Source organism: Echinops telfairi, unplaced genomic scaffold, assembly GCF_000313985.2.
Source record: "Echinops telfairi isolate 266 unplaced genomic scaffold, ASM31398v2 ScPeMD7_70;HRSCAF=299, whole genome shotgun sequence".
NCBI lineage: Eukaryota > Metazoa > Chordata > Mammalia > Afrosoricida > Tenrecidae > Echinops > Echinops telfairi.
Window position 1 is genome coordinate 15871142 of NW_022103968.1, and position 23847 is coordinate 15894988.

The 23847-nt window shown below is 45.9% G+C and overlaps 1 protein-coding gene across 4 annotated transcripts in view; it reads left to right on the forward strand.

Moving 5' to 3' along the window:
• Positions 1–23847, forward strand: part of LOC101641285 (nebulin related anchoring protein) — a 78479-nt gene that overhangs the window by 11581 nt on the left and 43051 nt on the right. Inside the window, exons 6-18 of one of the 4 annotated variants that reach the window (XM_045291479.1) lie at positions 493–600; positions 1179–1283; positions 3511–3615; positions 3905–4009; positions 6034–6138; positions 6865–6981; positions 10943–11047; positions 12261–12368; positions 13323–13427; positions 17709–17807; positions 19231–19335; positions 21963–22070; positions 22317–22418. In XM_045291479.1, coding sequence (XP_045147414.1) covers positions 493–600; positions 1179–1283; positions 3511–3615; positions 3905–4009; positions 6034–6138; positions 6865–6981; positions 10943–11047; positions 12261–12368; positions 13323–13427; positions 17709–17807; positions 19231–19335; positions 21963–22070; positions 22317–22418 — 1377 coding nt within the window. The remainder of the gene's footprint in view (positions 1–492; positions 601–1178; positions 1284–3510; positions 3616–3904; positions 4010–6033; positions 6139–6864; positions 6982–10942; positions 11048–12260; positions 12369–13322; positions 13428–17708; positions 17808–19230; positions 19336–21962; positions 22071–22316; positions 22419–23847) is intronic. The other 3 variants (XM_045291480.1, XM_045291481.1, XM_045291482.1) reach the window with 3 other exon arrangements.

The window sequence follows — 23847 nt, forward strand, 5'->3', positions numbered from 1 at the left end:
TTGCCTCTGTTTTGTGAGGTGGAGGACTTTGTGGACTGGTGTTGTGTTAATGGGTTAATGTTGGACTTGTGGGCTTGGGCAGCATTGGGTTGGGAGGTTTTCGTGATGCACACTTTCTTTACATAAAACTCTCTCTTATACATGAGTTGCTGTGCATTTGTTTCTCCAAAGTACCCAGACTAATACAGGACCTGTCTTATTGGAGAACAAATCATAGGAGATACTCAACCAGTGAGTAGGCAGCACATAATGTTAGCATGGGAGGGGAACTTTGACCTGGTTACATGTTTTCTGTAGGATTGGGGGTGTGACTCAAATTACTTGTTGAATAACACTTTAAAATGTATCCCAAGTGATTGAGATACTTTCCAAGAGCCATGAAATCCAGTTTCATAGATTCAGGTGATGCTTGTTACTGCCGTTTAATCAATCAACCAATGAAATGAAACGAAGGAATCAATCGATTCTCATTCCGATGTGTGTTCCGACCAGCAGGAGTATGCCGAAGACTATGGACAACAAGGGGGGAAGGGGAGCTTTCCAGCCATGATCACACCTGCTTATCAAGGGGCCAAGCAAGCTAGCCAGCTGGCCAGCCAGGTGAGTGCCTCGGTCATTATTCACTATCCACCGAACCTGCGTTGACGCCATGAACAAACAGGAAAGCGAGAGGAGAGAGTTGCTTTGGGGAAAGTAGGTACTGTTTGTGTGATATCATGGGGGAAACTGTGCCTGGCTTGGGCCACATCTATGAAGTATAGAGAGAGCCTCATGGCTCCCGAGAGGCTATATCAATGATTCCTTGAGATTGTTTTAGCATTAAAACACTGGTTTTCATTAACTGGATGGTCAAGCTGCTATGAATATCGTAGCCTGCTGGTTAAAATGGCAGACTCTGGAGCCAGACAGCTGTATTTTAAATCTTGCCTCCACCACCTACTAGATGTGACCCTACCCAAATGACTTCCCCTCTCTGTTATGGTGGTTTCTTGGACTTGGGCACATTAGCATTGATACTTTCTGAGGGGAGCCCATAAAACAAGCCATGGAAGATTTATCACAGGTGTTGCTGTGCGTAACCTGATGGTGGGTCCTCCTTTCAAGAGCGGTGAAAGGCGAGGGCCTCACAGAGGCTGTGAGGTGGGTGCAGCCTTAACCCTGTGCTGTCTCCTCCTCAGGTGGCATACAAGAGAGGGCATGATGAGCGCGTCTCCAGGTTCACCCCGGTGGCAGATACCCCTGAGCTGCTGCGGGCCAAGGCAGGGGCACAGCTTCAGAGTGACGTAAGAAATGATGGAAGCCAAGGCTTGGCTCTGCATCTGCCCTGACCTGGAGGTGGAGAACAGGGAGAATGTAGAAGGCATTCTATGGCTGTGAAAATACCTAGTCAAACTGTTTCACCACCACGTAAAAACACCTGAGCCCACCAAGTAATCGCTGCCCGTTCCCACTCCTTTTCTTTTCTGACTTGGATGCTTTTAATTTCTTACCTAATTGCATATGTATATCATGGTTTTCCTTTTGATGAATGGCGCTTCTATCAATGTATATTGTTCTTCACGGTGAATCCGTCTGTTGTGACACTCTTTGACTTTGCCCTCGGCCGCCCCAGCTTTCTCTTGGGGAACACTCGCACAGAATATCTTTTCCCCATCATGTTGCTTTCAAGCTTGTTGTGTCTTCGGACTAAAACGAGGCTCTGGCCGACAGCAGAGACGTCTGATCATCGGAGTTTTAACCCATCATGACGATCTCTGTTGTCATTGGTGAGTTTCATCTGCTTACCTTTGAAGCGATGACTCACTTCTTCCATGTAGTCCTTTGTTTTCCATCTCCCATAACTATCCTGGGCCCTTTTGTGCTTCACAGCTATCTTCTTTTACATCTGATTCATAGTTTTCTAGGGCGACACTGCCTTCCTTCTTTTTTCCTCTCTTGAATGTATTTCACAGTTCTTCTCCTAGTAGTTACCCTGGAGATTAGATCTTAGCTTCTAAAAATCTCGTTGGAAATTGATACTGGTCTAGCTGCAGAAGCTACATTAAGCTTATTTTATTGAATCCTCACTCTTCCCGTGTGTTGCTTCTGTCATAGTTATGCCTTTGTACAGTGCGCATCCATTATCAGTGCATATTCATGATGGATCATTTTATGCGTGTGCCTTTTACATTGTAGAGGAAGCAAAAAGCGCATTCACACACCGAAACCAAGGGCAGCTTTTCTATTTAGTTGTAATTATATGTGATCTTTATTTCATTGTAGAGTTTTGAAGTACTGTCTAGTGCCCTTTCATGTTAGCCTGGAAGACTTTTTTAGTTTATCTTTGTGTGTGTGTGTGTGTGTGTGTGTAGGGGTGTGTGTGTCAGGGGTGGTGGCCCGGCAGGGCAGGGCTACTAGTAACGAACTCCCTTATCTTTTATTTGCCTGCGAATGCCTTAATTGCTTCTTTCACTTTTGGATTTAGAATTCTTTCTTCTTGTGGACATCAATGATTTTAATAGAGAGACAGGTGCTTCTGAGAGACGAGGAAGAAGCACAGAGTGAAGTTTATTACCTTGTCCTCCCCCCAGGAAGGACCATCTGAGCTCTCGCTGGGGGTAAGGATGGCAACGATGGGGAGCACCCATCTTCCAGTACAGTTCAGCAGCTCCCCATTTTGACAAAGATAAACTCTGCTCTTGTTTCTTTTGAGGAGGGATGAGAGGCCAAACTCCAGAGTGTTCCTTCGATCTTCATTTTCCTTGGTGTCAGGATCGAGTACTACACCGTGTCTAGTGCGTCATGCCGATGCTTTGTCTAGGCCAGCTGTCCACGCAGAGAGGGGCCCTTCTCCTCGAGAAAGGGGTGTCCGTGTCTGTGCAGGTGCAGACTCTTCCGTGGCCTTCTCCTGGACGCGATGCACAGCCCTTTGGGGAGCATGTGTTTACGTCAGGGGTTGCTTAAGATCAACTTTGCATTAGCTTGTTTTCTGGCATACATTACACTCAGCAAACTATCCCCCACGCCCCTTCTCAAACCTGATGGGCAGCTTTCTGAGGGCAGGAACCTCATGACTCTGCCCAACTCTCTGGCCCGAATTCCAAACCAAACTCATCGCGCCCTTCTATAGGGTTTTTGAAGCTGTAAGTCTCTGTGGACAGAGAGTCTCGTCTTTCTCCCTTGGAGTGGCTGGCGGACTGGAATTAGCCGTCTTTGTGGCTCGCGGTTCAACAGCTCCATCGGGGCTCCGTTTGACCCAACTTAGGTGTGCTGCTGTATCTCCCATGAGATGCCTTCATGTGCTAGACACAGTCCTGGGGATAAAAGGATAAAGAAAGTACACACAGTCCCATCCTGAGAATCTCAGGGTTTACTGGGAAGCCAGATAAAAGAGCAGCCAATGTTGAACCTTAGAAGGGTGTGCGGGGATGTGCAGGTGTTGTCAGGGCCCTTCCAGGGGCATCTCAGTCGGACTGCCTGCTCGACAGTGAGGTTGGGACATATGATGAACTCTTTTCCTCCCATTTCCAGGTGAGATATGCAGAAGAGTCTGAACAGAGGGGGAAAGGCAGTTTTCCTGCTCTGATCACACCTGCCTATCAAATTGCCAAAAGAGCCAATGAGCTGGCCAGTGATGTAAGTGTCTGTGGTGACGTAGACATGTTAGAGGAGGAAGGAGGAGGTTACCTGGGCCTGGGGACTCCAATTTCCTGACTATTTTTGCATGCCTCCCAGAGCCAGGAAGCAACTTATCTTCTTAGGTTTCCACCAACTTAGTCTGATAATGATCTGGCACTTTGGTGTCTAAGGCGCGCTCCTGGCAGAAACACATGCCATCTTCCATTCATTTTTACTCTCCCAACCCTTGTGCTCAGAAGGTGAAATTCAGGTGAAATTCACTGGCTTGTCCTGTCCCTTCAAACAGGTGCGGTACCACCAGCAATATCACAGAGAAATGAAGGGCGTGGCTGGCCCTGCCATTGAGGCAGAGGGCATGTGGACAAAGGAAAACATAGGCAGGAACAGTCAGGTAGGTGATTTCTAGGGAGTCATTTCGAAAGTTGTAACGATTGTGCTGTTTAATCAGAAACTAGGCTGTGACTTATCTTTGCCCTTCCATGAAAGTCAGATTTCCCTGCCTGTTGTACAGTGTTCAACTAGACCTTCGTAAGAAAACAGATTCTAAGAATCTGCTTGAACATGAAGGTTCTGTAGCCCTATGGGAGAGTCCCCATGGCAGGTGGTTACAAGTTGGATTGCTAGCTGCAAGGAGTGGCGGGTGGTTTTGAACCACTGACCTTTGGTTAGCAGCCCAACACGTAACCCATTACGACACTGACTTCTCTTCTTCAGAAAAATTCATGACCTACGTTGGCCCTTCACTCATAGACGTCTTACAATGGATGTGAAGGTTTATTGTGACCCATATGCAAATTCTATGTGAGGAAAAATAATGGTGTTGAATCAAAAGTCCATTTTACTAAATTACAAGTTAATTAAATGGTCTCTCAGTGCTTTCAACTCAATAAAGCTAGGTTTTACTCATTTCACATTACAAATACAGTATAGGCTAAAGACAATTTTAAAAATACATGGATTTGTGATCACTAGCTTTCATGGCGTTCACCTTTTTGAGACCCGCATCTTTTATTTGGACCCTGCTAATCGCAAGATCTAGGATTCAAACCTACCAGCCACTCTGAGGGAGCAAGAAGAGCCTGTCTGCTCTTGTAAAGATGGACAGTCTTCCAAACCCTGTATCGGATTGCTCAACTCAACAGGCAGTGGGTTTAACTGGTTCCGTTGAACAGCCACTCATTATCACACACGCGAGTTCATACATAACCCTCCACCTGTAGATGTGCACAGATGAGATACACCCTCAGAGATTCAGAATTGCTTCCTGAGCATTAGAACATTCAATTGAAGTTTCCAGTCCTGGCCATTGTAAGTACAGGCCGCCAGCTGTGGAGAGGACTTAGTCTGGTATGGTATCTTATTATCGGACTTGGCGGGACTCACCAAGGCAGGAGTTGGAAGGAAAGGCAGACAGGCGAGCTATAAATATCTCCAGTGCCTTAAATGTCAAAGAATTCATTCTCCCTCCTACTGAGCACCCTGCCCTTTTTTTAAACTTAAAAACTTGGACTTAAGTTAATGCATTAATCATGTAATCTATTTATTATTTATAGCCTATCAATTCCTCAGTAGGATTAGGTACAGTGCACACACATGCCCCATGCCTGCTGAGTCAATTTTGACTCGTGCCGACTGCATAGGACTGAGCAGAATTGCTGCTGCATGGTCTCCAAGGCGGAGACGTCTTGGCATAAGCCACCTGTGAACACCTGCAGAGCGGCCGGTGGGTTCAAATGACTCACCTTTCAGTGACTAGCCCAGGGCTTGACCTCAGGGCCACCAGGTCTCCTGGAAACTCTGCTATCAGGCTCACTCGGACACATGGGGACCCCACAGGTGTCAGAGCAGAAAGCCACGGGGCTTTTGGGGGCGGGTGTTTCAGAAGTAGACCTCCAGGCATTCCTTCTGAGGCACCTAGGGGTGGTTTTGAACCCCCAACTGTTCAGCTCAAAACCAAGTACATTAACTCTTCTACCTGGGGACCCTGGAAAACTGGCTGAGTGCCTTAATTTATCTTGTAGAAATAACCACGTTTATAGTAACAGCACGAAAAAGAAACTCCCTGCTATGGAGTTTATGCTGACTCTTCCCAACCCGACAGGACAGGGCAGAACTGGCCTGGTGGGTTTCCAAGACTGTCACTGTTTACGGGAGTAGAAAATGTCATTGTTCTTCAGAAGAGTAGCTGGTAGTTTTGAACAACTGGCCTTGTGGTTAACAGCCCAACACGTAACCCGGTGCTGACTGTTGAGTGGCCGTGACTCTGGGGTCTGCCTTCTTCACTGCCTTATAGTAACCACTGAAATGTCCAGCATGAACAGGGCCATGGTGAGAAATCATGGCTGGTACCCCACTCAGCGGGGATGGCAAGGGTGAGTGGGCATGACTGACCGGCGTTGTTGCTGGACCCTGCAGGGCTACTCAGAAGAGTGGGGAGAACCCCGGGGAAAGGGCAGCTTCCCGGCCATGATAACGCCAGCCTATCGGAACGCCAAGAAAGCCCACGAGCTCGTGAGCGACGTAAGTACAGCACCAGGGTCCCCGGGTCAGCGGAGCAGAGAGGGAGTGAAGGCTGTGCTTGGGGGCGGCTTAACCAATAAGCAAGGGAAGCAGGGGTTCACGTGTGCTTACAATGTGGAGAAAACCCGTGACACCGTTCACTGCGGATTAAGAAGTCAGCACGGCCCCTGCTGGCCTTGTTGACTGGGTTCTCCGTCCCTGTCGGAGATGATACGTCTGGAAAGGCTTTGCTTCTCTGAGCGGTGGCAGCGAGGGAGAGAGCAATGGCAGCACACCTAGAAACAGACCTTTGATGTGATGAGACACAGGTGAGAGTGTTCACTCGAGATTAGTGAGTCCGCACACATACGCCTGTGGGTACCAGGTATCTGAGTCAGGTCTTTGCCTTCTGCTTCCCCCCAGTGATGAGCTGCAGGCCAGCTCAGCCCCACCTCGCCGCAGAGTGGCATGGACCGCCCAATGACCCTCTGTGCTCATCGGCAGGCTGGAGGGGGGCGTGGTAGGAACCCAGGGCTGCAGATTTCCCTTGGGCTTCCCTCCTGTTGTGGCTTTTCATGCAGAAGAGTGTAAAGTGGAGAAAGGATCTGTCCGCCTTTCATACGCAAGAGTTTCCACCCGAACGGTCCATGAAGCCAAGGCTGACGTTGGAAGTGGGGTGGCTTGGGAGTCCCCTTTCCTCACAGGGCCAGAAGACAGCAACGCAGGCCCTCTGTGTGTGTCTTCCAGATCAAGTACAGGCAGGACTTCAACAAGATGAAAGGAGCTGCACACTTCCACTCCCTCCCAGCCCAGGACAACTTGGCTCTGCAGCGCGCGCAGAGTGTGAACAAGCTTGTGAGCGAGGTGCGTGGTGGTGCGTGGCACTTGTTCCCTCCTGTAGATAGGGACTGGGGTGGCCCAAACAGAAACATACTCTGGTTAACAGTGCAACACTGCACATGCTCTGTGTACATGGGCTGCTGGTTTCCAAAGAATGATACCCCATCGACTGCATTCAATAATAGAGATAGAATTACATAAAATTCACTCTTTCTGTGATAGTCCAAAAGTTCCTTCCAAAATCTTTTTGGGGCTGTAGATAGACACACGCGTCAGGCAGTAGCCATCTCTCACTGCCAAGGAGTCAATGCCGACTTCTAGTGACCCAATAGGATAGGGCAGAGTTGCCCCATGAGTTTCTGAGACTGTAACTCTTTACAGGAGTAGAAAGTCCTCTCTCTCTCGGAGCCACTGGTGGTTTTGAACCGCTGACCTTATGTATTGCAACCCAATGCTTCACCATAGTACCACCAGGGATCCTCTAATACAGTTGCCGAAATCATGGATGGCTCAACTTTTATTTATAGCACTATATAGCTGTCTTTAGGTATTATTGAATCAGTACCAACTCACAGTGAACCTGTGTCCAGCAGAACAAAACACTTTCCCATTGTCATACCTCTGTGTCGGAGCCCCTGGCTACAGTTTGTGTCAGTCCATCTTGTTGAGTGACCCTGCCGCTTTTCCGTGACTTTACCAAGCTGACGTCACATCCGCAGTACCTGAGACCAAGTCTCGCTCTCTCATCCAAGGACCATTCTAGCTGGACATCAAGGCAGATTTGTTTTCCTCCTGGTGGTCCACGGTATGTGCCATATTATTTTTCAACACCACAATTCAGCGGGATCCCTTCTTCACTGGATTTCATGTGTGTGGTCTGGCTTTCTCATGCATACGAAGTGCTCGCACAAAGCGTGGCCTGGGTCGGGCATATCGCAGTCCTCCGAGTAACCTCTTTGCTTTTCAGCACATCAGAGAGGCCTTTTGCAGCAGAGTTGCCTGATGCAATATGCCGTTAGATTTCTTGACTGCTGCTTCTGTGGGTTTGATTGTGGATCGAAGTACAATGACAATGCAGTTGTTGAAAGGTGACAAATCAAAGTCAAGAGTGTTTCAAGAGTAAGATTACAGTCCTTCTCAGATGATCATAGTCAGCCTGCTGAAAGACTCTGGCTACCAACCGTCTAAGTTCCTCCTACCTTAGAGGCCCAACTGACTCTCAAAACCAAAGCCAAACTCACTGCTATGGAGTCTCTTCCAACCCAGCGTCATCTTATAGCAGAGGGTAGAACTGCCCCTCGGGGTTTCCCAAACTGTGGTTCCTTATGGGAGTAGAAAGCCTCATCTTTCTCCCCCGAGTACCTGGTGGTTTTGAACTACTGGCCTTGAGGTTAGCAGCCCAGTGTGTACCCACTATGCCACCAGGGCTCCTGCACTGGCTGCCAGAGGGTGTGTTTGGACAGTTCTATGCCGTCATATAAGGTTTCTGTAAGTGGGAATCAGTGAAATAGCACACAACGACCGAGTCATTGTGCAGAGTCCCGGCTCAGATTTAATAAAGATCATTTGGATTAGCTATCAGGACTAGGCAGATCTCTGAGTTGGCCACTGCTTGCCATGGGAAGAATCAAGAGTATTAAAAGGACTCGCCTACATTGCTTACAGCTCAGAAATGAATATGCCTGTATGCTAAAACACCTTTTCCTCTGCTAACCTCTAAAAGTCAATCTTTTGCCCTAAACGTTTATGTTACTCATGCCCTCTAATTTGGACTCGCCAGGAGTGACATCTTCCCGAGTCTCAGCAGGAGCCTCAAGTAGTGTGAAGTCATAGGTGGGTGCCGTGGCCTTGGCATCTGCATTTTAAACTCCAGATGATCTTGATGCTCTAGAGCAGGGGTTGGCAAAGTCTGACCCAAAGGCCTGCTCAGGCCCACCGCCTGTCTGCAAACGAAGTTTGATGGGAACTCAGCCCCATCCATTTGTGATCATACCATCTATGGCTGTTTTCCGTGGTGTAGTGCTTAAGTGTTGGGCTGCTAACCACAAGGTCAGCATTTGAAACCACCAGCCAGTTTTTGGGAGAAAGACTAGGCTTTCTGTTCCCATGAAGAGTTACAGTCTTGGAGGGTCACAGGGCCAGTTCTACCCTGTCCTCTAGGGTGGCTGTGGGCCACCATCAACTCGATGGCAGTGAGTTGGGCTTGGGTGGCTGCTTCCACCGAGAAAGAGTTAAGCCGAGGCCTCCCTGTGAGTTCACAAAGTCAAAAAGATTTACTGTCGGGACAGTCCGAGACAAAGGTGGTCGACCCTTGCTTTAGACTTACAGGCCAGTGGTGACCTTCGAGCCCTCTCTTTGTCACATGTGTGGGCAAGTGAAATGCTTTGCCCCGGATAGTAGAGCCTTGCACTGGGACCAGACATGGATCCATAGCAACCTGCCCCTGAAATGTTCACAGTTAACCAATGTTAACTTTTCATCTTTTTCTTATGTGACTATGATATCAATGAATGTTTGAATCTAAAACCGTATTACAGAATTAGAATTCAAGGGCCTATACAGTTTCATGTGGGGCTTTCCTTTGTACACCGTATCATGCACATGCAATACATTGTGCAGACTTCAAAAGGCATATTCCCACATGTATTTGATGAGTGAGGATAACAAATCAAGTTGTATTTCCATTGGTAAGTGGCCAAAGGGGACTCTTCACTTTACCGTTGCCCCTCTGTGTATTGAGTAAGACAAATGAGTTATCCTTCTATTAATGGTAATTGGCCTTCCGTTGCCTTCTCCAATTACCTTCAATGACTTGGAAGCTGTTTAATAATGGGAGCCTCACATCTTCATCCAGCCACCCAGGGGAGCTCAGGGAGCCAATGCGTTCTAAATTAGAACACACTCTTTGCATGTGTGAACGACCTCATGTCTTATCCTCGTTTACACTCTGTGGTCCGAGGGTAATGTCAGCTAGCAAAAGAGGTCACAAAAGGTCATCAAATTAGGATGACTTATGGTGCCAACAGCAGGAGAAAGACAGGACTTTCTACTCCTGTAAAGAGTTACAGTCTCAGAAAGGGTGGCTATGAGTCAGAATGAACTCTCTGGCAGTGAATTGTAGTTTTGTTTTTGTACATGATGCAAATAAGGATCCCAGGTGGCATTGCAGGTTAGGCCTTGGTGCTAACCAGAAGGTTGGCACTTGAAACCCTGAGGGAGAAAGGTGCTGCTCAGGTGGAGAGAGAAGAGGTGCTTGCCCCCCAGCAAAGACTTACAGTTTTGGAAACTCTACCCGGTGCTGCCATGAGTCAGAATCTACTGTGTGGCAGTGTGCTTGGCTTGGTTCAGTGCAGATGGTTACTGTGCTCTGCTGCTGATAGAAGGGTCCGAGGTCTGCGTTCACTCAGAGGTGCCTTGGCAGAAAGGACTGGCAATCTATTTTAGAAAAACCAGCCATTGAGCACCCTTCTCTGTGGCCCCCGGGAGTGACCACGAGGGAGTGTGAAGGACGCAATGGGAGCTACTGTTTTGGGTTTTTATAAAGTACGTGCTTGTGCTTTGAAACATAAAACATATACGGGGAAGTGTTCGCATCCGACACGTACTGATAGACGAATCTTCACAAGTGAATTAAGAGCAGGATGTGATCAGAACAGCAGACACCACCCCATCCCTTCCTCCGTCATTGCCGCCCCCCGCCCCCCAAGAGCAACCACCATTCTGATGCCTAAAGCAAACGTCCCCAACTTCTTTGAGATGTATGAAATCCGGCAGCATGTATTCCAGAGAGGGAAGGCATATTTCTAATATCCACCACAAACCTGATGACTGAGTTTTTACACATGAAAACTCGCATGCTTCCTTGCAGTCTCCTCTGCCTGCTGTTTTAAAATCTCGGGGTTTAAGTTTTCTTAAAACGTCCTTCTCGAGTCCTGGAGTGGCTTGGGTGTGGACCTATTGTGCTTCTGGTGTTTTGGTTCCCAAGGTGGAGTATAAGAAGGATCTGGAAAGTAGTAGAGGACACAGTATAAACTACTGCGAGACGCCTCAATTTAGGAGTGTGAGCAAGATCTCAAAATTCACCAGTGATGTGAGTGGTTCCCCCTGAGCCTGGGTTGGGGCATTTTTTGTGAGCACAGATACTAGGTCTCCTAAGAGACCGTCTATGGGAATGTACTTGTGCATCTCGGGCGCATGATGTGTCATGGGCCTGGTGTGAGACTGGCCCAGGGGTGCTACCTTTGATCTCTTTCCCCAACTTCTCCCCTCCATGCCTGACCAGGAGTTCACAGGGTGGGGCGGTCTTGTTGCATCTTGTATGTCTGCATCCCTGCACCCATGTACCCATATGGACAGTATATATGCTTGAGTAAAATTGGAAAATTTGGGGCTTTACAGAGAGGGTCTGAGGATGTATCCTGTACCTAATTGTATGATTTTACATCTGCTGAGCAGCGCCTCATAGTAGAATGTAAAGCTCCCTATAAGGCTCAGCGAGCAATTTATTTTATACAAGCATGGTGGTTTAGTGCATCCGTTTTGGAACTGACAGACTTGGTTCTACCATTAGCTAACTGGCTGGCTTTGGGCAAGTTGTTTAAGCTGTCTAAGCCATATTGCCTCATATGTAAAATAGGATGATAACAGCTCCCCTTTCCTTGTAGAGGGCTTATGAAGATTAGCCGAGACAAGTAGGAGAGTGTTCGACGTATAGGAATAGTAGTTTATTGTTTAAATGCTCTTTCGCCCCAAACCCGATGGTCTTTAGGACCGGTGATTTCACTGTTTTGTTGAAAAAGTCTTCCCTTAGATCATGTCTTAGCTTCCCAGTGCAGCCGGGACACAAAGACTACACTTGGGGGGCTTAAATGAACAACTGTTTACGTCCTCTAAGTTGGTAGGAGGTTAAAAGCCCTAGCTCGAGTCTCAGCCATGTCAGTTCCTTCTTTGTAGGTAGCCTGGCTGCCCCTTGGTTCCTTGGCTTGTAGACGACCCTCACGTGGAAGGACTATCTAGTCTGTTCTGCTCCGTTTGTGCTCATGAGATGCCTTCTTTGTCTCGCATGCTTGCCTTCTCATCTCCCTCTAACTTCTTAGGCTCCCTTAAAATGTAAATGGTTTTTCTTAGAAAAAGAAATTCAGAAAGTAGACTCACCTTCTATGTTTAATATAGTGATACCCTAACTCCTTTAAGAGATTCTATTTGACCATTCATATATGGATTTTGGACATTAAGGAGGACAATTTATCGCCAACTAGTTGGGAAGTGAATGCTTTGGTTGAAAGTTTTGTGTTTCCTTGTAGAATAAATATAAAGAAAACTACCAGAACCACATGAGAGGCCACTATGAAGGAGTTGGTATGGACAGACGGACTCTCCACGCTATGAAGGTTGGAAGTCTGGCTAGCAACGTGAGTTCTTTTGTACCAAGTCCTGAGGACAGTTGGGATGCAGGAGGGTGGGGTAGGAACAATTTAGCCGGTAATTTTTCAATACCACCCCCTCCCACCGCCCACATACCTTTTCAAAATCAATGTTCTACTTTGTGAAGACTGATTCATGTGAGTTTCCAATGCCTGATGATAGAAGCAAGGGTAGATAGACTCTTTCAAAAAAGTAAACTATCCATTTCCATTCTGAGAGTTATGGGGAAATGGGTAAATATGATTCTTGTTTGAAGTTCCTTAAGCTTTCAATGCACTTGTGATTTATTTGGAGTTGGTTGGTGTGGTCCATCCATCCATTTATTCCATCATGGTATTCCCTGAAGACCTATTGTGGCCAGGCAGTGCTCAAGGTGATGGTCAAAACAGATCGAGGCCTTGTCTACCTGTGTCACCTCGCTTTGGTTTGGCCAATCTGATTTGTAGGATTTCAAAGTGAGAAAACACTTCAACAAAACAGATTTTATTATTAACACGTAGAAACGCCAATTTTCCTCTGTTGGAGAATCTGAAGTTTAACCTTTCCGTGGTGGTGGAAGTGGGTAGGAGGTTGGGGCGAAATGCTTTGAGATTCATGGCATTTATTTTCTTGTGATGAGTCAATGCAGTCTTCCACGGTGGACCTGTGTGCAAGTGCTCCCTTTTGAGAAAGCCTATAAGGAGTCCACAGTGAGAAAGATAAAGTAAACGTGCTCCCGATGAAAGTTAAGTCAGTTGGGGCGAGTGAAGGGGAAGAGCTGAAATTAAGTAAAGATGAAAGTGTGAACACAAGTTAATTTCTTTGGAGGTGATGAAACAGAATGAACTTTGTTCGTGGTTATTTTTAAGGTCTTCCTGACCACCTTCAAGCAAAGTGAGAAAAAAAAAGTGTGTGACTTGTGTGTACAGGGCAAGTGCCATTTGTTTTTTCTTGTGTTTCAGATCGCCTATAAGGCAGATTACAAACACGACATCGTTGACTACAACTACCCAGCCACTCTTACGCCTTCTTATCAAACCACCGTGAAACTGGCTCCCTTGAAGGATGTAAGCAGCTTTCAGTAGCTCTTTCTGCTTGATTACCTTTCACTGCCCTCCTAAGTCATCCTTCATCAACAAAAACGGGAAGAAGATGCAGCAACTTGTAGGTGATGGAAAGGATTGAGAAAACTCTTTTTCTTTTTTCTTTTTCTTTTTAAAAAAATCATTTTATTGGGGGCTCATACAGCTCTTATCACAAGCCATCCATCCATTGGGTCAAGCCCATGTGTACATTTGTTGCCATCATCATTCTCAAAACATTTTCTTTCTACTTTTTTTTTTTTTTAATTGATCAATTTATTGGGGCTCATACAATTTATCACAATACATAGATCAATTGTGTAAAGCACATCTATACATTTGTTGCCCTCATCATTCCCAAAATTCTCTTGCCTCCTGGGTTCCCGGAATCCGCTCATCTTCCTTCCCCCCCGAGAAAACTCTTTTTCACTTGGGAGTCCACACGCTTAGATTTTCAGGACAACTCTGATTTTCATTTTCAAAATAATTTCACTCTTCAGAGTGTGGTGGGCCCCATCTGCTGGACATGTTGAAAGGAATTGTTACATAGCAATGATTAGTTGTTCTTTTTTTATATTTTTCTTTTAGCTTTGAGCTATGGTCAAGCACAGTCTTACTTGTGCTTACTTACTAATCTGTAGTGAATAATTTCACATGGGTTTTATCAAATCGTTCACCACAGACTACCAAGTGAGCACAGGTCAAATTGTGGTTGCCTTGCTTCCTACTGTGACACCCTTGTCAAATCGCTCACTGCAGACTAGTAAGCACAAGTAAGCCTGTGCTTACCTTGCTTACTGAGTTACACCAGCCCTGTCAGGAGCTGCAAACTTGGACTGAGGCTTTGTGCTGTGAATTTTGGAGAGAGACTTAGAAGTTTCTCTAAGCCAAACTTAGAAGCAGAATTGTTGATGTGCTCGGAAAATGTGAAATTGTTCACCATTAATAAGGCAGCCAGCACCCACCTTGTTCATTGGGTCCTCTGACACTCTTGTGGCATATGTAAGGACTTACTGCTGATATTGTTGGCTGCTTTTCCACTCAGAATGGAGCCTTGCCCTAACTGGAGCTGTGCCCACAGTGGTGATCTTTAAGCCCAATGTTGCAATGTGCGGATTTAAGGGAGTAGAGTAAAATGGCGTTCAATTGAGAGCAAGTGGTAATGCCAACTTAATTCTCCCTTCTCCCCCCCGCCCCGCCCCCACTAAGTGTATGTGTCTTTAATGATCACAGAAGTGACTATATTTAATTATAGTTTGGGTGTCCCAAACAAAACTGATTCAATTAAGTGGATCATTTTTGGGTCACAAAAATCTGGCTACAAGTAAATTGTGAAAAAATTGAGAAAATACAGAAAGTATGAGGAAAGGGGACAAAAATCATCCTCTATTTTAAAGCATACTTTGGGTAATTTAGCACTGCATGATATCACACTTGTTCCTCAGTGAGGATTATCGCTTATATCATTTAGGACCTAATTCACAAAAATGTATCTGTTGATGATGATTTTGTTTGCAATTGACTTGGGCTTTTGCTGTCGACAGATGGGTCTCCAGTTTCTCCCTTTGGCCAAGTGGTAAGGCCCCTGAAAGCAGGAACAACTTGGGATTCAGCTGGGCTTTGCCAGCGTCCGTGCCAGTATGCTAGATAATGAAGAGCCAGAGTGAGCGCGGGAAGGGTGGCAAGCAGGCAGCTTAGCAGGAGGGTAGAAAATAGGCCTAAAATGGTTTCCCATTTCCCAGCAACATTAAGTGAGGTAATCAATTCACCCCACTTCAAGTGACTCAAGATCAGGCTTGACCACTGCCCAACCTACTGACTCTCTCCTGGTCTCCATTCCCTGGGAATCGTGGGCATCCAGAGCACCTCCCTTGAATGTGAGTGTGTGCATTTGTGGTAGAATTCCGTGATCTATGCCCAGCAGCACAAACAAGTTGGAATGGACTCCTACATGTCTGGATTTCCATAATAACATGACTTGTTTACATGAGACTTTAAATCAAACCAGTTCCCTGAAATATATACCCATCCCCTGGGGAAGTCAGAGGTAAGAATTAAACTAGACCAAATGGTAAAAGTAAATATTAACAGGAATCAGAAGTAGGCTCGAGGCTGGCAGTGCTTGGGCCAGACCCAGGCTGAGCATATAGTCCTAAGACGCTGGTACTCATGAAGTTCTCAGAATCTATTTACAGGAACATGTGTAGCTTCTCTTTCTTTCTGGTGCGCAAATGACTATGCAAGTGTGGGTCCCTAATTAGGAAGCAGTCCCTTCAGATGGGTGGTAGAAATACTAATAGCATTAAAATAAGTCTCTCTTCTCAGTAAAGAGGCCCTTCAGGATGTAGGTTGAAGCAATGGCCAAGCATTTGTGATGTTGCACTGATGTCCTGCAGAGAGATGTAATTGCGCCGCACAGCAGACTTAACGTGTAATTATCGGGCAGGAATATGCCTTTTAAAAATACGCTTTCCCTCACATTAAATTTAGCGTATTTCTGAAAACTGAGATACTCTTTTTTTGTGAGACAATGATTTCCCTCTGAATACATGCATTAAGAAGCCACTACATTCTAATCTCATTAATAGTTGACATTGAAATGACTTTAAGTTCCTACTTTTCCTGATAGACCATGTTCAAAACTCAGAATATGCAAAAGCTTCTCTCAAGCCAAAATGATACTGTTCTTTATCCCCACGTATAATGAAGAGCCCTGAACCCTGGTGTCAGGAGCACTCTCTTTTTCCTCTTCTAGAAGTTAATTGGTAAATCATTTGTTTGCACCCAGGATGTCTTCTCCTGTATATACAATGCTGGCTCTGGCTGTTGGGAACCCCTTCGTCAATTGATGGAATAACAAGTGGCAGTTTGGGTAGAACAAGTACTAGCTTCAGTGGAATTAAGCTTAGAATGTAGAGATGAAAAGCAGTCTTGAGAGGCAGGCTGCTGGGATTTGAATTCCCGCTCGGACTTCGAAGGTGCACTGGCAGCTCCGAGGGAGGAACGTGTGGTGGCCTTGGGAACCCCGTGCAGCAGTTCTGCTGTCTGGTAGAGCCACGTGAGTCCCAGTGGGCTTGGCAGCAGTGGGTTTGTTCTGGAATAGCAGAGGATTGAGATTATATCGCAATCTCTTCTGAGATATAAAAGAGAAAAATGGAAGCTAGCAAGAGAGATGGAGTCAGTGATAGGCCAAGACACAAAAATCTCCAAGAACCCAGGAAGCAGAAGCTCAGAGAAAAGAACCTTGCTCTAGCGCTGACCCTGTGAGATGAAGTCTTCCTCTAGAACCTGGACCCTGAATCCCACTTCCAGCCTCCTCAACAGAGGCAAAGTAGATGTCTGTTCAAGCCACCCACCAACGGGGTTTCTCTACCTAATCCACATGCAACCTCATTGCTGTACACAAAGATTACCACTCTTCGGAGTGTTAGGGAAGCCACCTCTGTTCTTTTGTCTGTTTTCCACCTAACAATGCCTCCCTGAACCACGTGGTTTTGTTTTGCTGAATCTTTGGTCTTTATATAAATGTAACCATTTAATATGTATACTCACACATCTCACTTCTTTCTTTTAGCATTATGTTCCTAAAATTCACCTTTTTCTGTCATGTAGTTAGTCTCCCATTTTTATTTCTATGTCGTATCCCACTGTATACCATGATTTCTTTTTCTATTGTGCTGTCGATCGGCATCTGGGTGATCTTCAATTTGGAAACGTTGTCAAGAACATCATAATGAGTTTTCTACTCCACTCTCCCAGTTTTCCTTGTGCGTATATTTCATTTGGCAGGGGATTGTTGGAACACACCATATGCCTGTGTACCAGATGCTAAGCGGTTTTCCAAAGCGGCTGTACCAATTTGCACGTTTTACTGGTAATGTCCGGGGAGTTTCTGTAGCCTGAAAGCCCCTAACTAACACTTTGGTATTGTCAATATTTTTGTGATTGTAGCTCACCAGGTGAGTGTGGAAGAACTTATCATGGTGGTCTTTATGTCCATTTCTCTGAATGAGGATGTGGACAAGTATCTTTGCATATGTTTATTGGTCATTTCACTGACCCTTAGTATGAGCTGTCTGTTCCCATCACTCGGCTCCTTGATGTTCAGTTTTTCTGTCTGTGGGCTTGGCACATTGGGTGGAATCCAATCTGAATCTTTGATTTCTTTCCTAGTAAGTTTGAGAATCACCATTCTATTGCGTCGAGGGAGCTAAGCAAACCTTAGCGAAAGGAGTAAGTCATATCTTTTGGTGTCTGTTTGCCCAGGTCAACTACAGGCAAAGCATTGACAAGTTGAAGTACAGCTCTGTGAGCAGCACTCCTCAGATGGTTCAGGCCAAAATCAACGCCCAACAGCTGAGCCATGTAAGTGACCTGCTACCCCTGCCCAACCATATAAGGATGCCTTGTGGTTGCCTTTTGGCTTCTGGGCAACTGGGTCCCCAACGATTTGACTTTCATTAATGGTGATCTATATGTGATATGTATACACATATATGTATATGTATATATATATATATATACACACACACACACATACATACATACTTGCACACATGAAAAAACTCCTCCTTTTAAGCATTTTATTATGGAGAACTTCAAATATATTCAGAAACGGAAATCATAGCAAAACGAATCCCCACATATCCACCATGCAGCTTCAACGATGATCAACCCCTTGCTCTATCCATAGGGCTATCTACTTGTATTGTCATTTTATTTTGAAGAAATAACAGGAATTGCATCATATATATTTTTGCCTGAATCCCTCAAAGAGGATAAGAAATTAAACATACTTTGACACTTTTTAACATATCACACCAAAAATGAAAATCAGTTTCTTTCATCACCAATGCCCAGTTGTCTCATTATTCGGAATTTCAATGGTCTCCTAATGGTATGTTTTGTTGGCAGTTTTTTTTAATCAGGATCCAAACAGTCAGTGCCACTTCATGGCTTTCTTTCACTTACTTGTTGAGAAAACTGGGTTGTTTGTCCTGTCAAGTTGGCCACTGCCTGGGTTTTGCCAGTTGCATCCCAGAGTGCTTTTCCGGTGTCCCTCTGGCTTCTGGCTTTGCTATAAGATAGTCATTGGGTGTTTAGAGCTGATTAGGCTATAATTTTTGGACAAGACTGATTCTCAAATGATGCTGTATTCTTTCATCAGAAATCACATGGTGTCTGGGTGGCTTTCTCTTTAAAATGAATGGATAAGGGTTTTAAAATTGTTTCATTGTGTATATAAATAAAATTTACCAAGTCAACATTTTTTATACATACAGTTCACTGACACAGGTTTCATCCATCACACTGTGAAGCCCGCACCATTGTCCATGTCCGTAGTATTCCACCACTGGCAACAGAAACTTCGTGTGGCTGTCCTGTGTATGTGCATCATTTAAGATGGCTCCCCCCCCCAGGATAATCAGTCATCAGAGAATTACTGAGAGCAGCTAGTCTGCATATAAGAGATGTTTAATCTTGTGGCAAATTTTCAGTTTGCCCAGACCTACCCTCAAGTGGTAGTCGGGAGAGTTGGAGAGCGCTCCATGGAGAAGTGTTGGCTGTTGTTGCAAACTCCCAGTGTTGGGAATGCCATTGGGCTGTTTTGCTTTCCATTTGGCATATTCGATTGGTTGATTTAGAACATTGATGAAACACCAAGCGTCATTCTGAAATCTAGAAATGCCATCTCAGGAAAGGAGGAGGGGCCTTTCTTCAAGATTCGCTCCTGCCCATCCACCCCCCAACCCCGACATTCACTCGTGACGTATTTCTACTCCAACAGGTGAACTACCGCGCCGACTATGAGAGAAATAAGCTGAATTACACGCTCCCGCGGGATGTGCCTCAGATGGTAAAGGCCAAAAGCAACGCTGAGCTATTTAGCGAGGTGAGGACACTACCCGGATGAGAACCTGGTGAAGGGTTCTGTACATAGATGAAAAAAAAAGTGCCTTGGCTCGCCTAAGAGGTGAGAAGTAGTCCATCCACGAGTGACGGTCATCAAAGGCACTCATCAGACTGGACATGTGAATTCCACCGCTTCAATACTTCTGTGGAGATACATTGATTATAGCAGTTAACTCTTGATAGTTGAGCATGAACACACACACACACATACCATTATCCTGGTGCCTTATGACCTGCGCTTGGCTGTGGGTAAAACATGTAAGTCTGTAAAACATTGACCTTAATTACCAGCTTCTTCCTGGACTCACAAAAGGCGTGTGCGTTGGCTTCGTATTCTACATGGGATTTGTGGGCCAAGGAGAAGAACAAAAGGAACCAGATCTTTGAATTCCTGTCCTTTGCTCGGGTGGCATCGTGGTTCCACTGCTAACAGAAGGCTGATGGTCTGAACCATCAGTGGTTCCAGGGGACAAGCGACCTGGAGACCTGCACTCATAGAGATTATAGTGTTGGGGAAAAAATAACTTAGTCGTACGGTGGAGGTGCTGAGTCAGAATCAACTTGATGGCAATGAGTTATGGGTGCTACTCATATGCTGGATGTTGGGCGAGGCACTGGACATATTGAATTACACCTACTCCTCACTTAGCAACATGCTTAGGTTCCAAAGACAAGGTCATGATGCGAAAATTGGTATCACGTAGAAATGGAGGGTGACCACATCAGATTACAAAACAGAGGCCGTAAAGGCCACATCTGGTGCTGCGTAACTACTAAATGGAGCATTACAGAACTGCAAACTCTTATGTGTCAGGGTTGTATCCTCTCACGCTAGTTATTCAATATGTATGCTGAGCAAATTAGTAGAGAAGCTGGACTCTATGATCATGAATGTGGTATCGGGACTGGAGGAAGGATTACCGATCACCTGCGATATGCAGATGACACAACTTTGCTTGCTGAAAGTGAGGAGGTCTTGAAGTCCTTGCTAAGGACCATCAAGGATTGAAGCCTTCCGTATGGATTCCAACTCAATGGAAAGAAAGCCGAAATTGTCACTCCGGGACCAGTAGGTCACATCATGATAAATGGGGAAAAGATTGAAGTTGTCAAGGATTTTATCTTGCTTGGATCCACAATCAGAGCTCATAGAAGCAGCAGTCAAGAGATCAAAGGACGCATTGCATCGGGTAAATCTGTTGCGCAAGACCTCTTTAAAGTGTTGAACAGCAAGGGTTTTACTTTGTGTACAAAGATGTGCCTGATCCAAACCGAGGTCTTCTCAATTGCCTCCTACCCCTGTGAAAGGTGAACATTGAATAAGGAAGACCAAAGAAGAATCTATGCATTTGGATTATGGTGCTGGCGAAGAAGATTGCAAATACCAGGACTGTCAAAAGCACAAACAAATCTGTCTTGGAAGGAGTGTAGCCAAAATGCTCATTGGAGACAAGGATCACGAGGCTTCACCTCATGTCCTTTACGTATGTTTTCAGAGGAGACCAGTCTCTGGAGAATAGCATTCCTGCTCCTAAAGTGGAGGAGCAGCGAAAAGCAGGAAGGCCCTCGGCAATGCATGGCCGCAGTGGCTGCACCAGTGGGCTCATGCATCAGCACAATTGTGAAGATGGCCATGTTTGTACATAGGGCCACCATGAGTTGGAAATGATGCAATGGCACTTAACAACAACACATGCTAGATATGTGCTAACGAGATAGTACGCAAGTGGGCACCATCCCCTCTCAGGTGGTCTTGTAAAGACACGTTAACAGCATGGGCTTTGGTTTCAGATGGACCTGGGTTACGTGTCAGCACTGTCAGTTGTTGCTTCTGGGGCCCTGGGTGAGCCCTTTAAGGTCTATTAGCCTCTCAGGCTTAATGCATAGAGTTATGACCAATGAGCACAAGGCACCTGGGAAGGAGCGATAAATGGTCGTCATTATTACCAGGGGCCTCTGGGTGGTGCAGAGAGTCAAGTGGCCAGCTACGAACCAGAAGGTTGGCAGTTCATCTCTACCAAGAGATGTCGAAGAGAGGCTCCTAAAAGGTCCTGGACATGAAAACGCTACAGAGCACAGCTCCACCTGAAGCCTCTGGGATGACCAGAAGTCAGAATTGGCTCAAGAGCAACTGGTTTGTGCCTTTGACTTTCCATGGTTTCCCACAGTGAGAGCCATGCCTTAGGACTGTGTTACACGTATCACTTTAGAGTCTGCTTTACTCTTCTGGACGCAATGTAGTCTCACGTTAGGCAGATGGTATGCTAGTCACTTTATGGGGACGGGGGTGTCAATTGAGGCCTAAAGAGGAGAAGTGATTTGTCCGCGATCCCGTGATTAGGTGTTTGCCACCGAGCTCAGAGGAGCACGTGACTCCTCTCTCTGCCTGATCCCATCACCACCTCCCTGCTGGGTCCCACCACCAAACGATCAATTAGCTGTGCTAATAATTACTATTATTATTTGATAACCACAGCCAAGATTCTGTTCTGCAAACAGATGAAGAGACTGTGCTTTTTCTAAAAAAAAAAAAAAAAAGTGTCTCCTCTTCAACTTTTGGCAGGCAAATGGATACCGACTCCGCTCACCTGTGCTTTTGTTTGTCAGGTGAAGTACAAAGAAGGCTGGGAGAAGACCAAGGGGAAAGGATTTGAGATGAAGCTGGATGCTATGTCCCTGCTGGGTGCCAAAGCCTCGGGGGAGCTTGCCAGCAATGTAGGTTTTCTCTCATTAACTTGGAAAGGCGTCAGCAACGGTGCCCATACAATGTCAGTGGTCCTGCAGGAAAAAAAAAAAGACTGTTAGCGTTGTAAACATCAGGCCACTTTAATCTTCTTTGGGATTCGTGAAAGATGGGGAAGTGTCTTTTCCCAACATTCCCTTTGTACTTGTGCAAACCAGAGCCCCGTAGACGGTGCAGTTTCTCTCCAACTCACAGTAGACTTTCTTCTTTCTCTCAAGATTAAATACAAAGAAGAGTACGAGAAAACAAAAGGCAGAGCCATGGGAACCACAGACTCCAGGCTTCTGCACTCCCTGCAGGTTGCCAAGATGAGCAGCGAGGTAAACGTGTTTCTCCTTCCCCGCCCTTGATGGAAAGTTGTGTTGCTTTAAGAGTTTTCCCTCGGCCTACCTCGCTGGGCACTTTCATCCACTGGAAGCCCCTCTTTCCTGGCTCAGATGAGCAGCTTTTCCAGTGTCTACTCTGCCCAAAGCCTAGCCTTTCTATTAAAGTAGACGAGGCGCGTGGTCCTAAGGGTGACCAGTATCTAGTGAGCAAGAGACAAAGGTATCTGACTCTATTGGCTCATTTCATCATACATGTTGACTGGCCAAGGATTATGGGCAAGAGAGTGGGGCTAGAAGAATAAACAACACATTACAGATTCGTCCCTAGCTGGACTGTACACGACAGGGGAGTTGACAATCATCCCGTGATTACTGTGGCAGTGTCTTGAGTGCATCCTGTGGTCACAAATCTGAGAGGTATTCAAACTACTCAATGAAAAGTAGGACAGTCCAGGGTCCAGTCAATCCACGCGAAGCTGCTTGCAAATAGCTGTAATGGTTGGAGGTTAACCTTGTTCAATGGGATGCGTGTTGCTTCCCCCACACCTTTGGAGAAAAGAGCTCCGCTAGAAAGGAGAGACCTAGTTTCTAACAAACTTTCCCCAGCCAATGTTGAAGAGGTAAAATGACCACACGAGTGTAGGGTTTCTACCTAGGCTGCAGGGAGGTGGTGGTGGGGTGGGAGGGTGGTAGTGGGGTGGTGAGGGTTGTGTGTGTGTGTGTGTGTGTGTATGTGATGGCATGCTATGTTGTGATGGTGCTGTTGAATATAATTGCCCGATGAGTCATTAGCAGCCGGGTCTTGACTAGAATAAGACAATTGCATCTGGGATACCGTATTGAAAGTGTCAACAGAACAGGTCCTAAGGTGTGCATGGCCTTAAAGCATGAAGCGATATTGAGAGTTTGGCTGAAGTGTAGACAGAGGATACAGAGGTATTTCAGATTTGCACTTGGAGCCACTGAGGTCAGAAAGATTGTGCCTTGCCCAAGGTCATATGGTAGTCAATCATAGTGATGGAAGGATAGAGAATTAGACCTCAGACTCTGCTTTAAGGACCCTACACTCCTTCTACTACAGTACACAGCCTTTTCCTAGGACCACACCACAGTTACTGCCACCCTCATCGTTGCCAGTATCGTCACCACCATCACCATCATCCCCACCATAATTACCACCACCACCATCGCCATCATCTTTATCAACATCATCTCCCTGGCTCACGTGTATCAAGTGCTTGTTCTGTATGAGCCTCTGTATTAACCACGCTCTGCAGCTGTTTCATTTACTTATTATGACAGTTCTCTGAGGAAAGCAAGCACTTAGAGGGAAGACATAACGTCCCAGGATTCACCCGTTAGGAAAGCCCTGGTCCAGGTTTGAACTCAGAATTGTTTGGCTCTGGAGGCCAAGATTGTTACT